The 21,087-nt window shown below is 39.6% G+C and overlaps 1 protein-coding gene across 4 annotated transcripts; it reads left to right on the top strand.

The window, feature by feature from the left end:
• Positions 1 to 352: 352 nt before the first annotated feature.
• ttc7b (tetratricopeptide repeat domain 7B) lies at positions 353 to 20,675 on the top strand. 4 transcript variants are annotated; one of them, XM_032547971.1, is made up of 23 exons: positions 353 to 553; positions 2,342 to 2,496; positions 2,583 to 2,658; positions 3,948 to 4,040; positions 4,302 to 4,459; positions 4,798 to 4,919; positions 5,569 to 5,647; positions 6,247 to 6,422; positions 6,521 to 6,584; positions 6,671 to 6,808; positions 6,911 to 7,099; positions 7,203 to 7,320; positions 7,936 to 7,993; positions 8,160 to 8,232; positions 8,378 to 8,538; positions 8,622 to 8,738; positions 8,824 to 8,921; positions 10,258 to 10,533; positions 12,257 to 12,307; positions 15,600 to 15,740; positions 16,894 to 17,096; positions 19,184 to 19,257; positions 19,549 to 20,675. In XM_032547971.1, the coding sequence occupies exons 1-23, from the start codon at positions 433 to 435 to the stop codon at positions 19,694 to 19,696; spliced, it is 2,889 nt and encodes a 962-aa protein (XP_032403862.1). In that variant the 5' UTR covers positions 353 to 432; the 3' UTR covers positions 19,697 to 20,675. The 4 variants fall into 4 exon arrangements, with proteins under 4 accessions (XP_032403862.1, XP_032403865.1, XP_032403864.1 ...); XM_032547974.1 differs by lacking the exon at positions 10,258 to 10,533 and having other exon boundaries at positions 354 to 553; XM_032547973.1 differs by lacking the exon at positions 12,257 to 12,307 and having other exon boundaries at positions 354 to 553.
• The last annotated feature ends 412 nt before the right edge of the window (positions 20,676 to 21,087 follow it).

Genomic DNA, 21,087 nt, shown 5'->3' with positions numbered 1-21,087 from the left:
CTTTACTATGATCGAGTAATTGATCATGTAAATGTGTTTCTTGGTCAATCTTGACCAACAAAGAAGATTCTGATTCAGATTCTAATAAAAAATAACTATTATGAAACTATTTGAGCCTAGGTAGCATACACTGGACTAAAACGAAGAAAAATATTGATCAATACATCACTGAAGGTGACACATGTCACCATGTGACATGTCACTTTTAATCAATGGATTTATTCGGTTGATAAATGAGTCTGCAGTCAGCTTCCGCTTAAATTGTAGAATTACACCCTCTTGACCGCTAGGTGTCACTGTTTTACCTCTTTATTTTCCTTCACCGGAAGCCTGCATGTTGTGCTTAGGTGTGAGCTTGACGGTTGTTCCAGCTGGAGGGAGAGAGAGGGAGCCTGTTGTGACCGAGTCCAGTCTCTCCCTCAGTCACGAAACATGACGGCGAGGAAGTCTGGATCACGACTGGAGACCGAGATAGAGCGCTGCCGCTCGGAGAGCCAGTGGGACAAGATACCGGAGCTGGTTCGGCAGCTGCCGGCGAAACTTATATCCAACGGTAGGAAGCTCGTCCCGCAGCGGTAGCATTTATTCATCAGGCCTCTCTTCCCCGGCCTGGGTCTTTCCTACTTCCTGACAGCAACATCTCATAACACAGGATGTTTTGCACTCTGTTTTGTTCAGAGGCAATTAAATGGTTAGAGCTAAAGATAATAAATCAGAAATTATGTGTCCACTTTAGGTGGATTTACACTACCACACCTTGAATTTTAGGATATGACCTGGTCTGGGTCACCACTGTCCAATCAAACATGTTCCTCTTTAGCTTTTTTGCTGGTTGTGTGACATGTTCATCCTGTATGACAAATAATTTAGTCAAGAAAGCTAAAGTGAGACAAGACAAATAATGTTTTCTCTCTTGCTCCACATCCGTCACTACATTGATTGATTCTGGATGCTAGCAGATTTCAGCACGTTGTGTTTGTTTTTAGTTTTACTTATCACTTTTTGTTGGGGTTAATTAGAGCCGAACTATTCAGAAAAATGCGTTAATTAACTCTATGTCTTAAGCTTTGTTCTATGCAGCGACATCGTTTGCCGAAACACAAATTTGACTTTCTTTCACTGACCTCCGCCTGCTAACTCTTAAAAGGAAGCGTTATGGTGACGTATCGTAATGTTAATATTGCGATACTGATAGTGTTGTTTACAAACAATCTGTTCAGCATGCACAGGACTATAGGAAAGCCCAATGAACTCCTTAACGACTTAAAGGAGAAAATGACAGATTTGCACAAGTTGGGAAGGTACTTTGGAGCCACTTATATAAATATATTCTTATTTAGAGATGACGAAATCCAAGCTGTTGGGTCAATCTGAAGGTTTTAGGTGGACTGGACCTTGTGTGGATTAGCATAAATCAACAGTAAACTCTTTAATTAAATGAGTCACAACAACATTTAATTTCCGTTTTGGATCAATTAAGTATTTTCAATTTTTAATTTGAATTTCGCGCATTCGTGCTCATGAGGAGGGGATGGAAAATTCTGGCAACAGCTGTGAACTTTTACAATCTGCTCTAACAAAAAGCTTAATCTGGCAAAAAGATGAAGGAGAACTCCATTAACAGGAAAGCATCAGTCAGTCTCCGCTAACAGATCTCCATCCCTCTGTGTCACTTTACTGTGAAATAGTTCATGTTTTTCAGCACCTGAAACATCAGGTGATATGGACTTCCACAAATTAAAGGGTAGCATTTAAAACAGGATCTGCTGAAGTAAGGAGGCCAATAGAGTCATAATGTTCCAGTATAACTTGTGTGTAAAACAAAGACCTGCAAAGTGCTACTTTGGATATTTACACATTCTTCTATAAAATATGCCATTATGTTGCCGACTAAAACCAAGCTCTTGACAGAAGTTTAGTCTGTGTTATGGTGGAGACTAGACTTACTGATTTATTTATTTTTTGACTATTGCTCCTGTTATGGAAATAAACTTGATCCACTGGAGCTTTGAGCACTGGTTTGTGACCAGGATCTGTACTTGGATTAGGGACTGCTTCAGCTTTTCTTGGTACCTAATTCTTCCTGGTATTTGTGTTGTTTCTGTGTTACTTGTTAAAGCTCAGAATATTTTCTATCCTTATAAATGGAGACCACTGACAGGACATATTCATTTAAAAAATTATAATTTTGGATAAAACTGTCCCATTTATGTTTTTTTTCTGGTATTGTAGTTGGTGCTTACACTACTGTTTTTTCTCCTGTGAAGTAACAACATGTAAATTTTTTGAATTCTTCGCTAGTTGCTGTCGTTCTTAAAGTGCTTTGCCTTTCTGTGTGTAGATGATTTAGGTGAGTTGCTGTTGGGAGAATCCAAGCTCCAGACGTACTTGAAAGAAAATCCCATCAAACAGGGTTCAAGCCCCCGAGGCACACGGGCCAAACTGGTGGAGGTCAGGAAGCACCTTATAGCTGCTCTGGACCGAGGAAACCTCAAGGTAAACTCTGAAAAGAGCACCTGATGCATCTCTGACTGGGTGACTTCTTGTACAAATTTAACTCTTTCCATCTAACTTTTCTTCAGGCCGATTACCTCCAGGAAGCCAGCCTACTGATGGCCAAACTCTGTTATATTGAAGGAGAACACAGTGAAGCTTTAGGTAATCATTGTCGTTTTTTGTTTGATGCTTTCTTACTTTAAATGCTGGTGTACGGAGCCATATAGGGGACATGGAGAAGATTTTCTCTTTTGCATTACCTCGCAATACTTTTGCATTCCCTCGCAATATGCTTACTGCAATATTTTCCTGGTGTATTTTGCATACAGTCACAAATGTCAATTTTAAATTTCAAATGCATTCACATTTATAGAGCCTCAGTGTTTATTCTTAACTCTTTGGTGCAAAAAAACTGATTGAAAATCGATTTATTCACTGCATGTTTATGTCTGTCTGTCTGTATGAGGTTGAGATGAAAACGGTCCTTTAAATCATTCAGACCAACACAGAAGAGACACAATCTAAACTGTCAGATGACTTATTATCCCGCAATAATAATTCAGAAATAGTCCAAGTAGTTTGGATGTATTTTTTTTTTCTTTCCTACTTACGGAAAGTTTCTATTTATATCATAGGTTTGTGGTGCCTTTCTATCATAAAGAAAAAGATATAAAACTTCAGATATTTTGCAACGAGATATTAACATACATGGAAAAACCTCACGAAAGTCTTATATAATAGGAGAAAGTATGATGGCTCCCATAAGAAAGGCTTACAGTATTCAATTATACCGCATGAACTGATCAGAACATTATTGCAAGAGAACGCAAAACCTATTGCGAGGTAACGCAAACGTTTTGCGAAGTAAAGTAAAAAAAAAATTCCCCATGTCCCCTAGGGGGTTCCGTACTGCTGAACTTAAAAATTTGTCACTTGATTCATTTGTTTCTAAGGATTTAGCCAGTGATTCTGTCAGGTTCTGTTTCAGGACTTTGCTGGATGCTGTTTCTTATATTTTTATATATAAAAAACCTTTCAGAGCAGCTGAAAAACTGTTCAGGGATGCTACACATTTTCCACGTTCTATATCAAAATGCTCTATGAATATAGGCCAGTTTATTTATTTATTTATTTATTTATGAATAATGTCTGTCTGTATGAGGATGGGTTGAAAAAAGAATGGAGAAACAAAAGGAGAAATGAGTACAAGTTTTAGACAAGAGAATAGGGAATAAAGTGAGAAAATATGAATATTATTCTATAGTCTTACACTCACTCCTACTCCTCCAGATCTGAAAATACCTAAAATACCTTTTTCCAGATTATGTACAGACCCAGTGTGTTGACCAAGAAGACTTTAATACAGATGTTTGGCCTCTTTGAAGAGCTGATTCTTGTTCTAATAGACATCCACAGTCCAGGAACTGAACAGAGAAGTTCTGCTTTTCCAGGTCACTACAGCCGGGTGAACCTGGACGACCTGCAGCTGGTTGGAGCTCCTGTGTACAGACTGTCTATGATAGCAGAGGCCTACGCCACCAAAGGTAAACACAGACACACATGGGAATCATTTGTACCTCATGACCTTCTTAACATCCACTTCCACACCTCAAATCCAATCTCCACTAATCTCTGTAGCAATGCTTTTTATCTCCACACGGGGGCAACACTGTATTTCTCTAACTCAACTGAATTAATCTGATATGTTAAGATATTAAAATTATATTTTGAGACATGATGCAGTTAAGCTTACTGAAACTTCCGTCACATTTTGCTTCCTTTTCCGTTTCGCTGATCTCTCCCAGGCTTGTGTCTAGAGAAGATCCCGGATTCCTCTCCCTCTTTGTCGAACTCCGGCTCTCCGTTGACCAATCGGAGCCCAGTAGCACGGGAGCAGGAAATCATCACCTGCTATGAAAAGTCCGGAGACATTGCTTTGCTGTACCTGCAGGAAGCGGAGAAGGTTTGTGTTTGAGGGGGAGAAACTAGAACACGAAGACTCACCAGCTACTTCTAGAGCCAGGAAATGTTGTGCCATCCTTGTGGGAGTGTGATGATTATTACACTGGCAGTGAGTAAGTTTGATAAATGTGCTTCTGCTCATGATGGCCAGCTGACAAACAGAGCCGTCTTTATATACAGAAAGCCTGAACAGTAGGAAACCAACAGATATATGAAACTATATAAAGGTCCTCTCTGTTAGTTTCTATTGATTTGGACAAAAATCAAGCATAAGTTTCTGTAATTTTGTCTTAACAGTTCCCTTACTTTTGCTGTTCTGTTGTGTTTCTGTTTCTGTAGGCATTATCAGCAGGTATTCAGAACCGCAGCCCAAAGCCAGGACCAACGGCTCAGGATCTGGAACTGGGCTACTTTCTGGAGACAGGCCTGCAGAGGGCCCACGTCATTCACTTCAAGAACGGGTAAGATACTGTACATGGATGGAGAAAAGGGAAGAATAGATATTAATGCAAGTTTACTTTGGGTCCTGGAAAAAAACAAGAATAAAAACATGCTGCTGACAGAAAAGTTTTTACATTGTTGTTGAAGACCAGTCACTTGGCAGAAATCGCACTCAGTTTTTTTTTTTGCAGTTGTGATCTGACAAAGTTGTTAACAGGTTGATATATGCTGTACAGTGTGAATAGGACTTTACAGCTTTGAGGTTTTCTGACACCTTATGCGGTTTTAGGATCAGAAAGGTTGGATTACATTTAGTCTGGCAACAACTCGTGAAGTTTCCTGCTCAAAGAAAGTAGAGAGTGGTATGAGGTTTTTATTTATAGGTTTGTTTTTGTTCCATCTCCTTTGGTCCATCTGTCCATTTATTTATCAATCCACCCCTAAAATAATGGTCTGTCTGTCCATCAGTCAGTGAAAGGAATCTTAAAAGATCACTATTAAATTCTCAAGTCAGTTGATAATATGATTTTAGCTGTAAAATGGAAATATTTTCTTCTTTTAAAATTTGCAAAACATGACATGCCAAATCTTGTTAACATGGAGGCATGTGCACCCGGAAAAGTCACAGAATCTCTTCTGTCGTTTTTTGGTTTTTTTTGTTTCGTGTAGAAACCTGACTCGGGGTGTGGGCAGATTTCGGGAAATTCTTCGGGCTGTTGAAACCAGAACCACCCAGAACCTTCGCATGGTGAGAATTCATTGGGGAGAATGTCTGTCTGTCTGTCAGATTTTCTTTTTCTCAGCTGCTAATTCTAAAAATCCTAAATAATTTGCATGTAGTTGGATGAGTTTGTGTTTGACAGCCTTTCGGATTTGAGAAGAATAATTACTACTTAAATGTAGGCCTCTCACGATAACAATAGTAATGTTGTTTTGAGACCTTTTTAGAGTAATATACTGACAATGGCATAATACAAGTTCTCAAAGAGTAATAAACTTTCATTTTGTACAGAACACTCCACACCTTAACTGGAAGACATTTTAAGTGTCCAAAATAAATCACAATCAAAAAGAATAAATTAAACAGAAAAATAAAACACAAGAGTAAATAAAACGACATCAGTTTAAAAAAAACCCCATCAATTCTCAGAATGTAATTTTTAAAGCTCATTTTAATTTTTCATCATCATTAATTGCTTACTGCGACATGGTTATTTAAATATTAAAACTTTGGTGCAGGATTTTGCTGATTTATTCTATGTGCCATTTAAGTTGAACATCACACAAATCAGTGCACTCATGCTGTTTTGCTGCCCTACTTGGTCTGTAACTTCATCGTTTGTGCAGACGATAGCCCGACAGCTCGCAGAGATCCTGCTCCGAGGAATGTGTGAACAGAGCTACTGGTCTCCTCTGGAAGATCCTCCGACAGTGTCACCCCTGGATAATCCCACGCAGCAAGGGCATACCTACCGCAGGAACTACACCCTGAGCCGACCCCCACGAGTGTACTCCGGAGAGAAGTATGACATTTTTATAACATTTGTTGGTAGGAATTCAAAACAGTCTCTCTGTTCTTCTCATCTCCGCCCATCTTCATCTCTCTGTTGCTGCATTTCAGTTTGTTTTGTCCTCAGGAGAACACAGAGGAAGCTCTGCTGCTGCTGCTGATCAGTGAGTCTATGGTGAGATGCTTTATAGAGTCACACTTTTAAAACATTGTCATGCTGTGCAGATTTGACTTATTTAGCTTTGTTTGTTTTTGTGTCAGGCCAACCGGGATGCTGTCCTGAGCAGGATTCCTGAGCACAACAACGATCGGATCATCAGCCTACAGTCTGCCTCCGTGGTGTATGATCTGCTGACCATAGCGCTGGGCAGGAGGGGGCAGTATGAGATGCTGTCGGAGGTAAAATAAAACCACACACCCACACTGACTTGCACTCCTGAAATTAATGTTTCCAAGTAGACCAACAAATTCTGAGAAAACGGACCGTGTTGCCGTCCCCAGTGCTTGGAGAGAGCCATGAAGTTCGCTTTTGAGGAGTTCCATTTGTGGTACCAGCTCGCCTTGTCACTAATGGCTGCCGGCAAATCCGCTCGTGCTGTCAAGGTTCTGAAGGAGTGCATCCGTCTGAAGCCTGATGACCCCACCATCCCACTGCTGGCCGTTAAACTGTGCATTGGTCCTTTGCACTGGGTAAGAAACGCACAGCTCTTTCCAGAAGTGAAAGTAAAGCTTTACTTTTACCGTGTTTCTTTCTTGTAGTTTTGTCTTACATCTTGATCCGCTGATATTTCAGTTGGACGAAGGGGAGAAGTTTGCAAAGATGGTGATTGACATGGGAGAGAAGGCAGCGGAGTTCAAAGCCAAAGGTCACTTGGCTGCCGGCCTGGTTTACAGCCTCAAAGCCACTGATGGCAAGTCTGCTTACTAATTTAAATCTGATCTCAGCTGAACGAAGCCAAACGACATATTCCACTCTCATTATTCATTCCCTTCAGGAAGCTGAGATGTTCACTCATTTTTGAATTTTGACTTCCTGCTTTGCTCTTGAAAACCTAACTTTCAAGATGAAAATGTGACACTAAGCAGTAACATTTGCTTAGTGGTTATTTATTAAACAAAGGTGAAACCTGAATCTGAAATCTATGTAAATTCAAAAAAAAAAACTTAGAACGCCCATTCAGCTCCATTTAGGAATCAAGACTGAAGTAATCAAATGGACTTCAATAATTGATGGTCATCGGTGTGATCCGCTCTATATAAACAGGTTTTAGGAGTTTGCAATGACCATAGAAAGCAACTGTTTTTGTACTTGTATATCTGTTAGGGGTTATAAGGACTTTGGGATCTTCAGAGAGCTGTGCAGAAATGAATGTCTGAACACTTAAGAGATTGTAACAGATTGATAAGTCAGGCAGGGAAAAAAACCCACAAGGTGTTTGTATAGGTGTATGTGCTTTTTTCTTATGCGTGTGTAATTGTGGTTGTCATATCTGAAGCTTTTATTTTGTGTGCTTGCATCTCTTCAGCATCGCTGCGAAGCACACAGGAGGACTACCAGAGGAAAGCTTTGTCGGCCTTTCAGAGGTTTCAATGTGTTTCTTAAAAATACTTTAGCTAAATACTTTAGAATTAAGTCTAAACATTGAACTGTCCTGTACTAGGCAGATTTCTCTCTAAAATATTTAAATTACTGATGTCATTTTTGATTGAACATGTCTGAGCACAAAATGTTTTTGTTTTTCATCTGCAGAGCTCAGAGCATGTCTCCCACTGACCATCTGGCAGCTTTTTATTTGGCACTGCAGCTTGCCGTTTCCAGACAGGTAACGCCAACAAACTAAAAATCAAAAATTGAAGCATTCAAAACACAAGAAAAAGGTTTACTTCCCTTTCAGTTCCACAGGGTTGTGTTTTATGTTAACTCTAGTGAAGACCTCTAGTGTGTGTGTGTCCTGTGTGTGTGTGTAGATCCCCGAGGCATTAGGGTATGTTCGACAGGCGCTGCAGCTACAAGGAGATGACGTCCACTCCCTCCACCTGCTGGCCCTGCTTCTTTCTGCTCAGAAACATTACCATGACGCTCTCAACATCATAGAGATGGCCCTGTCCGAGTATCCTGAGAACTTCAAGTGAGCGAAACATTCCCAAACAGCATTTACTGTCTGTCTAACAGAGTGGCAGACCCTGAGCTGATGGTGTTTGTGCTGTGTAGTCTGCTGTATACGAAGGTGAAGCTGGAGGCCATGTGTAGAGGACCGGAGGAAGCTCTGCTCACCTGTAAACACATGCTCCAGATCTGGAAGAGCTTTTACAACCTCACCAACCCCAGGTACACACACCAGTGCAACAAAAGTATGATTACTAAAGAAACCGAATGCCTGTTTGTCTCGACTGATGGGTTTTGTGGTTGGCAGTGATTCAGGGCGTGGCAGCAGCCTGTTGGACAGGGCCATACCAGACAGACGACAGCTCAACGCCATGACGCTGCCTGACTTCAGTGACCCTGACGCTGGTGGGCACAGACACACACACACCTGCTGACAAACACAAAGGGCTCCTGGATCTTTCAGCTACTCTATCACAGTGCCTTGAAAAATGCTCCTGCTTTTTTTTATTATTATTATTTGGATTTTATCTGATGGACTGACACAAAGTAGTGCCGAACTGTGAAGTATGAGGAGAAGTATACTTTACTTTAAAATGTTTTCATAATTAAAATCTGAGAAGTGTGCCATACATACAGTATATGCTCATCCCTCTGAGTCAATACTCTGTTAAAACCGGCTGTCAGTTTGACTACAGCTGGGAGTCTTTTGCAGCCCAGTCAGTTTGGATGGAAACCTTTTGTAAAAAGGGATTTTAAAATCTTTCCACTGATTCTCAGTTGATTAGTCTGGACTTTGACTAGGATATTCCACCACATGAACATGTGTCAATCTTAAACCATCCCATTGTAGCTCTGGTTGGATGTTTATGGTTGTTGTCCTGAAGCTCCTTTCAGATATTGAGTCTTTTGTAGCATCCAACTGCTTTTGTTACAGCATTTTCCTGTATTTAGCTTTTTTCCATCAACTCCAACTGCATCACCTGTCCCTGATAAAGAATAGCATTGCCACAGCATGATGCTGCAACAACAATGTTTCACTGTGGGGATGATTTATTCAGCATGATGCAGTGTTAGTTTTCTGATACTGGCAACGCTTTGCATGCAGGCCAAAAAGTTACATTTCTAACTCATCTGACCAGAGTGCCTTCTTCTGCATATCTGCTGTATCCCTGCATGGCTTGTAGAAAACTGCTAACAGAACTGATTGTTGTATTTTCTTTGCTATTAAATGTCAAATTTGTAGGCAGAACTGAGCTTTGAAAGCTTTGGATATTGTTTTCTAACCTCCTCCCTGACCGGCCAGGAATGTCCCAGTCTTCATGATGCTGTTTGTTCACTAAAGTTCCCCAACAAGTTATTGAGGCTGTTGCAGGACGGTGACATTTATACTGAGATGAAATTACACACACATGGATTCTATTTACTTATTAGGTGACATCTGATAACAACAATAGGTTGCACTGGAGTTTATTTTGGGGTGTAAAGGTAAAGACAACTTTTTACAAATGCATGCTGCACTTTTCGGATTACTTGTAAAATATTTTAAAACATTGTACTTCTTTCTTTTCTCTTCTCAGTTATGCACTATTTTTGTTGGTCTATCAAGTCACAATAAAATGCGCTTAAGTTTGTTTTTATAATGTGTTTTAAGGGGTATGAAAACCTATCACCTATCTGCTCTTTTCTATTTCTTCATTGCTTCGTTAATGATTCTTTTTCTGTTTTATTTCCTCTGTTTTAGTCTCAGGTTCTTCCTCCTCCCTCTCTGGTTCTGAACCAGTCTCTCCCACCTCCCCGTCCACCCTCTCCTCCCTCTCCTCTCCGCTGTCTTCCCCTTCATCGCCGCTCTACATTTTCCAGCCCCCTCCCATTCTCACTCCAACCAGAAACCCATCCGGCCTCTCTCCTCTCCCGTCTCCTCCCCTTTCCCGTCCCCGTCCTCTTCCTCCTCCACCCACCAAGACCAGGACTCACTCGTTTTGCAACCACGTTGTTCTGCAGCAGCTTTCCAACTGTAGTGAGCCTTCATGTACACCCTGTTTGTAGCATGGTGTGCAGAGTGGCCTGAAAAGACACAGTTTGGCTGTAGAACTGCCGTAGAGTTGGAGTGTTAATTTGTAACTATTTGTTAAGAAAAGACAATAGCATGCTGTTGAACCACTAATCATAATCATGATTATGATTAGGAATATTAGCTGAGGAGAACACTCAGCCAAGTGTTTAATCTGGCATTAAATTTTTACCTAACTCATCAGATCTGAGTTACCTGCATCACATACAAATAAACACTTAGTAAGATCACAGAAATGTTATTAAGTTTTAAAAGTTTTAAAATATTAAAATATTAAGTAGCAGAAACTCAAGAGGACATTTTTGTGGTAAACTGAACAGTTTGTAAAAAATAAATAAATAAATAAATAAAATCTCCCTGTTGATATTTTGTCCATGTCTGAAGCTGTAGATTATTATCCAAAATAAAATATATGTTCATGTTAGCTAGGGCTGTAATGATTAATTGTGATTAATCGATTATTGAAATAATTGTCAACCAATTTAGTAACTAATTAATCGTTAACAGGAGCGTTTAAAAAGGCCATTTGTAGAAAGAACACCATCAGAGCAGTAATTTAGTAAAAACAGTACAAAAAATACATTTCATGTAAGATTTTAAAAAAAGCCTTCTTTGTATGATCATTCAAGAGGAACCATTCAAATTAATCCTTAAAGGCCCCAAGACCAATAATATTCATATCCATTTGTGGATGGAAACATTTCACAGATACCAAATCACTTTTTGGATTGTAAGCAAGAGCTAATATTAGTCTATATGACGGGTCCTCAAATCCGGTGACCCGCAACTTTTAGGTGGTCCATCACACCTGAATCAAATGGCATAATTACTTCCTTAGTTTCCAGTCAAATTCTCCAGAGCCCTGATATTGAATCATTGAATCATCACCTGAATCATTACTTAACTCAGGGGTGGTGAAGCAGAGAGGATTCTAAAAGTGGCAGGACACTGACCCTCAAGGCCTGGATTTGAGGACCTCTGGTCTGTATTGTCTATAGATCACCAGAATAAAGTAAACTGGCATATTTTACTCAAAGATCTAGATTCTTTCTCCATCCAAGTAAAATTAGATGGATAAAAAGATAACGACTCAAAACTTTAGAAATTAAAGTTGCAGGGCACGTAAGTATTTCCAATACCTCATATGGATGTATTGAAGGAAATGTTTTTTTTCCCCCTGCTGTGTTTACTGCTCTGCATCTTCTTTTCCTATATTAGTTTCCTATATTTCCTATATTAAACAATATTTCTGTTGTTTCAGATGCCACTTTGTTCCTTGCCTCACTCCCCTCCAAACTCATCTTGTCTTCTTGTCTGTTAATGTTATCATCTTTGTGTGTGTGTGTGTGTGTGTGAGTTTGTGTTTTAGTTTAGTTGGGAAGCCAGAAAAAAACCACCAAAAAAAAACCCCCACATGAATCACTCACGAGGAATGAACCAAAATAAAAAGGTTTGGCAGTAAATTAATTCAAATTTATGGCTTCTTGGAAAGTGTTAATTTGACCAAACAGGATTAATAACGTGACTTTGTGTGTGTTGTCATGTGGTTCTTAAGCATCCTGTGAAGAATGAAAACCTTGTGCTCTTTATTTCTTCTGTTTTTTCCTCTTTTCAATCATTAACAAATGGTTGTTTTTTTTTCCCATCCTTCCGTTTTTGTTTTTCCAAGGCGGCCCTCAGGACGCTAACACTCTTGGTTTTCCCTCCATGTTTTCTGTTTGTAAGTAGCCATCTATCCTTCACCGTATCTCTTTTATTTCATCCATCTTTATATTTTTTTTCCTGCCTACCTACTTTTGTCCTGGTAAGAGTCATTTATTCAAGGAGGAATGTTCACAAAACTTTCCATCTTCTCATTCAGGTTGTAGAAGATAATTAGTACTGGATTAAATTAGATTATTATGATTATTTAATAAACCAATCAGTCTGATATATTTATCAATCTGACATGAATTCTTTAGTTTCCTAGAGAATGAGCTCTATCAATGTAAAAAAAAAAAAAAGGGAGTTTGATTTATTTCCCAGTGCTGTGATTTATGTGCAATCAAAGACATCATTAAAAATGTATAAAGTCGACATGAGATTCAAATCTAAGTCTACGTCTATTGTTCATCAAACTAAGATATGTAGCAAAAAAATTAACCAAACACAATTAAAAAACACAACCTTTTTCTGCTGTGGATGATAAAATGGTCAATAGTCCTAATGTTTTACGGTTTAGTCTCTGATACTTTGTCAGATTTTTGTGAAAAACTTGTGTGAAAAGATTTTTGCTTAATCTGTTTTCTATCTATTTCTAATCAAAATGGAGACATTTTTTTTCTATTTATTTATTCTGAGTGAAGGTGAATTTGCCTCCCTGGTGTCCAGCTAAAAACATCAGGCTGTTGCTCACCGGATCTCTGGGACTTTCAGGCGGCCTCGTTGGGTTCATCTGATCAGGCTGTTTCCTCATGGAAATGCCACATCTTGATGATTAGTTCCTGACTTTAGAGGTGTCCGTCATCCAGGATGTTACTCCAATTAGGAAGTGACAGACACAGGAAGTGATGTGTAGGATGCTATTGTGACAACCCTTTAAAAACTTTTAAAAAAGGGAGCTGGAGATATTTTCATACAAAGTACTGAAAAATCCCTCAAAATGTCTTAAAAATGAAAATCACCGTCATAACCATATTAACTTTAACCTGAAATTCATAATGGTTACAAGAAGGCATATCGTATAAAGTAATAGGAAAAAAATAGCTTTTATTGTCCCACAGAGGGGGAATACAGTCATCTTCAGTCAGAAAATGAAGCATCTAGCTTTCTTACTTGAGCAAAAAGCCAGTCTTGGTGCATGATGGAGAAATTTGAACTTCTTACTTATTTGACCTCGAAGTCTAAGCGCTGCTCACACTGACGGCAACAAAAACCACATCTTTCACCCTACGATGGAAGACAGCCGTCTGTGTGACCTGATTAGAAAACGAAGAGTTTAAATATGTCACATATTTGACGGTCGCATAACCCTACAAATTCCTAGGAAGTACTAGTCTTATCATTATTTATGGAAACATAGTTTTGTTTAGGGGGACTTCAGCTGTCCATCATGTTGGGAATACTTAAGAAATAAGTGGGTTTTAAAGTAGTTTATTGTGATAATGTTGGAGCAGAAACTAGACTTTTCCAGCATTTGTTTCCTCCTTAAGGACAGGAAAGAACAACAAATCATTATTGACTTCAGGAAGGAGAAGACGAGACTACTTCCTGTTCCTGAACTAAATCATTTGTCACATTCGGCTATAATATAAACATATTACTACAATACTCGTCTCCAAGAAGCTTTCTCACAAACATGTGAATTGTCCTACCTGATGTGCCACAAATAAACTAAAGACAAACCTCACAAGAACAAACGAGAAACAAAGACGTGATTTAGAGGATGTGTGTGTCTGACGTCCATCCTGTTTAATAGAACAGCTTCAACTAAATGTCATTTGAATAAATAAAATTTGCTTCTCACCTGAATGACTGGAAACCACAGAGCTGCTTCCAGGCTCAGATCATGCACAAACGGACTGAAACTGTCGGCTAATATAAACATACATTAGCAAAAACTGTGAAACACCAAGACAAGGAAAATGATGCTGAAAAAGGTTTCTGGGTGCTAACTCGCATCACTTGAACATTTTAAAGTTATAAGTCTTCTAAAGGCTCCACCTAGTTTTCTGACCTAAATGTATTTAGCTCTGATCAGTTCCCCTGTCCCTGATGTAGGATATATCCCAGCAGCATGACGCTGCCACCACTATGTCTTACTATGTGCTGAGAGAGATGTGAGGTGTTGGTTTTCTAATACAGATGTAGTTTTGCTGGTAGACCAAAAAGTTAATTTGGTCTCATTTGACCAAATCTTCTCCACGTTTGTTTTCCGTACATGATCACTGAGACATTTTTATTCATTTATTTTTTCAACAATGGTTTTAATTTTTCTTCTATTGAGCCCATATTTGTGGAGAGCATGACTGATGGTTGTCCTACCAACCATCAGATTCTCTGCAGCTCCTCCAGAGTAACCTTGGGCCTCTTGGCTGCTTCTCTGGTTAATGCAGACATGTCAGCTTATTTTAGTTACTGTGTCTTGGTAGGTCTGTTCTCTTACATTAAAAAAAAAAAAAAGCTCTATGAGGTTTTACTGGGTTATTGTTGCGTAATCCAATCTTCTCACCAATTTTCTTTTGATTTCTTCGTCTTTATGATTCTGTTTGTTCAATTACTTTCTCTGATGAATCCCAGGGGAGGAAGTAAAAGCAGCTAAAACTGTTCTGTTGTTTGTGAAGAAACAAACTAATTCACATTTATGCTCTACATTGTGTTGGTCTATCACTTAAAATCCCAGTGAAGTTCATTTAGTTCTGTGCTAAATGAACACAGAACTAATGTGACATAATGTGCTGCAGAGCACTGTAAGTGACTGCTTCCAAAACGGCCTCCGCAAGCAGGATTCCCAGCTTGTGTTTGTGTCGAGCAAATGAAACTTCCTTTTGTCATTTCCCCAAAATCCACTTATCAGCAGTTCTCTTTTCCTTTTTTAAAGCTTAAAATAAACGCTTTTATCTCTAGCTCTGCCATCTTTCACGTATGAGTGGGTGTTCTGACTAAAATCAGAAAATTAAAAAATAGACTACAGTGTAGACTGACATCAACGTATATTGTAAAGAGCCTGGATGTTTTTAGCTGCTAAGCAGCAGTGTGTTGTAGTTTGTGCATGATGTTTATTTTTTAACTCATTTATGCAGCACCATAACAGTGTGGCATGGTGTGTACTGCATATCGGTGTGAGCTTCTCCACTGCAACAGAACGCACACTTCAGCTCCTCATTGCGTTCCTGAAGGTGTGGTCAGTGAGTTCTGCTCTTGGCCGCGTAACTAAAAGTCATTTTCTGCTTAACTGCTTCTCAGCTGTCAGTCTGTAGGTTTTGGCAGCTTTTTGTGTGTTTTAACAAAGCGATGGATTTTCCACCCCGCAGGCTCGGTGCACGCCACGTCCATAGCAGCCAGCCGGGTGGAGCAGGCTCTGTCGGAGGTGGCCTCTTCCCTGCAGAGCAGCGCTCCCAAACACGGACCCCCGCACCCCTGGCTGACCCTGGCTCAGATCTGGCTTCATGCAGGTCTGCTTCCACACATTGATTTTACGTGAACTCTTATCGAAAGCGACATTTCCTTGAAGAGGTTTTCTCAACCCATAGTTGTCATTGAATACAGATTGGGATCTGGAACATTCCTTTGTGGTAAAATGCCTCAATAAACTTCCAAAAGAAACAAATATTTAATGCTTATCACAGGACAACCCAACCATAGATGACTGGATGGATTTAACATTTTAGTTTATGGTGACAAAGTTATTAGTTAAGCTATTTGAAACTCGGATCCAATTTTCTTTTCAGAGACAAAGCTTGATAAAACAACCCTGATGATCTACTCTTATAACACTTGCACTTTATCATTATTTTATTTTATGTTTTCAGTTTGTGTATTTTTAATTGTATTTCTTACTATTTAATTTTGGAAATAGAGTTGTAACGTTGTTTTATTTGTCATAATTCACAGGTTTATGTATCCTTTCTTCTTAAGTATGCAATTGGCATTATGATTTGTAAAATTTACTTACTTGGGAATCAATACAGATAAAATTTTTTAAAAAAAGCACAGATCATGACCTAGACGGTAACATCCTGGTTACAAGCAGCTGAAAAGAGACTCATCTGCATATTGAACTGACTTCTTCCTACTTACTCCAGCAGACGTGGCGAGCGTGCTGCCGTCAGCTCTTTCTGAGAGCACAGTGATTGGATATCAGATCTCCCTCTCTGTGCGCCGGAGCCCTGATTCTTCTCTCTGCACCGGCTGCAGACATTTGCAGAGCAGAATGTAAACAGAAGCAGACGGCTCCCGTAAACACACGCACACTGACAGAGGCGGTTTGTGTTGCTGTTTATCTGCCCGGCTGCTTCCTCTCGTCGGCCGGTCATTTCCAGCTTGGCGACACAACTAATGTAATCAGCCAATTAGAGGGCAGATAGAGGCACTGTTCATTTCCTCCCTCCTGCTCTGCCGATATCGCTCAGTCTTCATCATCGAAGTAATGAAGGCTTCAGATCGCATGCCCCTCTGTTTGCGTCGCTTTGAGACCAAAGTTTCATAGATTCTGTTGTTTTTTTATGTGCGATATAACTCCATTTTGACACGGCTTTACTCCAATAAGTGCCGCCTTGTGGCAGTCTGCAACCTTTCCCCTCTCTGGGTGTCTGTTTACTCCCACAGCTGAGGTGTACATCGGCATGTCGAAACCTGCAGAGGCCACGGCGTGCACCCAGGAGGCCGCAAACCTGTCCCCCACCTCCCACAACATGATGTACATGAGGGGCCAGATAGCCGAGCTGAAGGGCAACGTGGATGAAGCCAAACGATGGTACGAAGAAGCCCTGTCCATCAACCCGACTCATGTCAAAACCATGCAGAGACTGGTAAGATACCAACACCCCTGCTGTGTTTCTACAACACTGTGCAAAAGTCTTGAAGCAGACTTCAGTTCTTTAGATTTTACTCCAAATAAGCCACTTTCATATTTTTTTAAGGTAATCTTGTCCTTTTCTTTTTCTGTTTTTTTTCCTTTTCCTCATTGAAGCAACACATATTCACAGTCCGTTTACTGCCCTGAGCAAATCAGCCTACATCAGTGCTGAGTTAGTGTCTTAAATTAGAGACCCGTGGCTGTTTATTTCTTCTTGATGCATGCAACGCTCAGCTTAAATGTTTCCAACAGAGGTCTTGTGTTTGCATGACTGCTAAACAAGTCTAAACTAAGCAGGACAAATTCCTGGAGAAATTGCCTTCGACTTGATCAGACTTCCTGTCTGTCGCCTCTTCACAGCTGCTGAAGAAGCTCAAACTTTCTAAATGTGTCGAAATGATTCAGATATGTAGAAAATGCTTCTTATTACAAAATCTCCTTGAACTGACAGTGGTTCTTTGTGGTAGAAACAAAAATAAAAGCCTGGCAGAAAAAGTTTTTTTTTTAATTTTTTTACTTTTGGGTCTTCTAAGAGGACGAGAAATAATTACTAACATGTTTTTGAACACAAATCAGGAATAAACTCTGTACAACCATTTACTCAAAAATACATGCAGTATAATTTGGTTATGTTAACATTTATAACTCAAATGTGGTAAACAAAAATATAAATGCAATTGTAAAAGTACTGCAGGTAAAAAGTACAATTTCAAATTGATAAGAAAAACTTTTTTTTCATGTATGTGGGGATTTTTTTAACACCTGTGTGGGCCTGGCACTGTGGTTAAAAGTGTGAACCACCTCTTTTGCTTTAAGGCTTTCATATATTACACCATAATAATAAATGGTCTGGTCTTTCCTGGGTTCCTTACATTAATTAAGTCTAATCTCAGAAGTACAATAAGTTCCACTCTTTTGTTTAAAAAAAGATTTTGTCAAACAAGATGGTACCGAATTGGAAAAGCTATGAGTGAAAAACCATCCAGCTGCTTTTAGAACCACATTTAGCAGCAATAACTCAGTAATTTGCTGTCTGACTTTATCAGCCTCTCACCTCATTTTTGAAGGATTTCGCCTCAGTCTTATGTAAAGCGACGCTTCGGCCCATTGAAATGTGTAAACCCTGGTTTCTGCGCCGCTCTAATAAGGCCCCAGTAGCCAAATGTGGGTGTGGTCTGACTTTGGTCCGTTGTAGCTCCTTGACTCTTTAGTTCCAGTACAAGCCCAGATCGTTGTCCCTCCACCACCTTGCTTCTCGGTTGGGTTGAGGAATTTGGTTTCCTCCAAACATGGCAACTTTGATCTCAGTTGTCCAAATGGACATCATTCCAGAAGTCAACATTACAAAAATGCTAGTAATATATATACATTTTTTAGAGAGGAAAACGCATTTTCTTGGCATCCTCTCAAAATAATGTATACTTTTTCCGTCTATTACTAACAGAGCTGTTATGAACGTGAACATTTAGAATAAGGCATTCAAAGTCTGAAACAGCTTTTGTATGTCTGAACCCAAACTTACTTCTGCTGGTGCAATTGTTTGACACCCTAAATATTTTCCACTTTATCTGTTCCGCTGTAAAAACAAAAAAAGGACTCCATGTAGTTTTGAAATAACTTCATAGCCATTGCCAGATTCATGGGCATGACTACAGTTGCTTATTTAATGTTATTGCTCATGTATTTCCACCTTTTCATTGCCTTGGCACACACGCACACACCGGTACACTCCAAACTGAGAAAGCTCCTACATTTATGGATGTGTGACGAGTAATTAATTAATCAAATACATTTGATTATTAGAACCTGCTTACTACTGTCCCTGCTGAGTCTTAGGGAAGCTGGAATTATGTTTTCATTTTTGTTTTGCACACTGGACATTTAATTTAGAGGATTTTGGATCCTGGTAAACATTTTCATTGTGTCCTGTTTATATGTAAAAAATGCGTTCATGGCTGTCTTGATCAAAATCACTGACACTAGACTTTTATCAGTTATTATAAATAATGATTCAGTGATGATGTTTATGGGTCTCCTCAGGGTCTGATTCTGCACCAGCTGCAGCGCTACAGTCTGTCTGAGAAAGTCCTAAGGGATGCTGTGCAGGTCAACAGGTATGTTTTTTATCACATCTCTTTAGATGTACTTTTTCCCTGTATCTTTTCTTTTAAATGTGTTTATTTTTTCTTTTTTTATATATTTCTTAAAGATACGACTTTCAGATCACCACCTTCCTGAAATAATGGCCTAAGTCCCTTTTTTTTGTTGTTGCCTAAAACGTTTTTTGGCAAACAAATGACTCAGACCATTATTTTAGGAAGGCGACAATATGCTTGTTTTAGCCAATTTCCTTTTTTCTCATTTACATTTAAGCAGTGAAAATAATTTGCCTCTTGCTTCATCAGCACTTCTCATGACGTGTGGAACAGTCTGGGCGAGGTGCTGCAGGCTCAGGGGAACGCCGCTGCCGCCACCGAGTGTTTCCTCACTGCCTTGGAGCTGGAGGCCAGCAGCCCCATCCTGCCGTTCACCATCATTCCCCGAGCGCTATGAGACGCAACGCAGTCACAAACCTGCTCCATACACACACGACTGCATGCAAACAGCTGTGCAGCCATTTCTCACACCTTGTACATAATGCAAATAACAGTATTTTCCTTTGCTGACCGTGTGTGTGTGGGTGTGTGCGTGTTGGTGCTGAAGCATTTGTTTCAGTCTGTGCGTGCACCTCTGTGTATGCGTGCCAACCCATTTCCTGCGTCTTGCCCATGCGTCTTTGTTGTTGTTGTTGTTGTAAATACGATGTTGTTTGCATTCAGAAGCCTAAGATTTTGTTTACATTTTATTTAGTCCAAAGAAACACACAAGTTTGTTCAAAATCCGATTACTGCCAGGAAAATTGTTTTATTTACGTTTGCTTTAAGAGCCAAACATCTCGCTAAAACAACAAAATTCACCTGTTGCTGTTAAGCCAGAGAGGATTTCTGTTACTGTACGGCTGGATAATCCACTGGAGACATGATCATAAGCTCAATCAGTCAATAAATGCCAAAAACCTTAATGGATTTACACAGATGACCGGATGTTTTAGGGTTTTGTAGCAGTTTTATCACAACAAAGCATGCTTTATTTGGTTTACATTATATCCTCATATGCACAATAGAAACACTGTTACTGACAAACAAATGTTTTGCAGGAATCTGTTACAAAGTACTTCTCCAAAATCAGGTTTTCTGTGTAAATCCATCCACCTTGTTTGTGTCTTTGCATCCTGTCACAACCAGGTTATTTTAATTTAAATTTTTTTTTTATTATTATTATTATAAATACAAAGAGTTATCGCTGTATATTTGACGAACCCTTGTGTTTTATTATTTTAGAGAGTAAATTATGATTATACAGAGCGATGCTGTGGGGAAAAGTGAGAAGAGGAACGGGTTCGGTGTGATCAGTCAGTGAGTCGTTTTTGCTGTAAATCGATGACTGAAATTAGAATAATAACAATAATAAAGATCCTCGGTAAACAAACGCCTCTGCAAAGCTGTGTGTGGTGTTCTCTTTGGGCATGACCCCGGGGCCAGTGGTGTCCGTTACTCTCTCAGGTGTGTCCTGCTTTGTCCCAGAGGATCACAGAGCTGACAGGTTTTGTCCTGGAGTGTCAGGAAGCCACAGCTCCATGCTGCCCCGAGGTCTCCACCCGAGTCTCACATGTCACCAGCAGTTAATCTCTCAGGAAGGTCATCGATGTGGCCCAGTAAAACTGGAAACTCATAGACCATAAAAAATATCATTAAATCAGGAGATTTAAGCCCTTTTTTCATTTTGACCTAAGAGTTAAAGTAGCAGCCTGGTACTGCCAATTAAATGCACTCTGTTAACTAGAGTATAACTGCCTCGATAAAAAGGCAGGAGTGCATTACACAACACCAAGGGGAAATACATAA

Source organism: Xiphophorus hellerii, chromosome 19 (genome assembly GCF_003331165.1).
Source record: "Xiphophorus hellerii strain 12219 chromosome 19, Xiphophorus_hellerii-4.1, whole genome shotgun sequence".
Lineage (NCBI taxonomy): Eukaryota > Metazoa > Chordata > Actinopteri > Cyprinodontiformes > Poeciliidae > Xiphophorus > Xiphophorus hellerii.
Note: the sequence above shows the minus strand (reverse complement) of the source record. Positions and strands in the feature narration are given on the sequence as shown.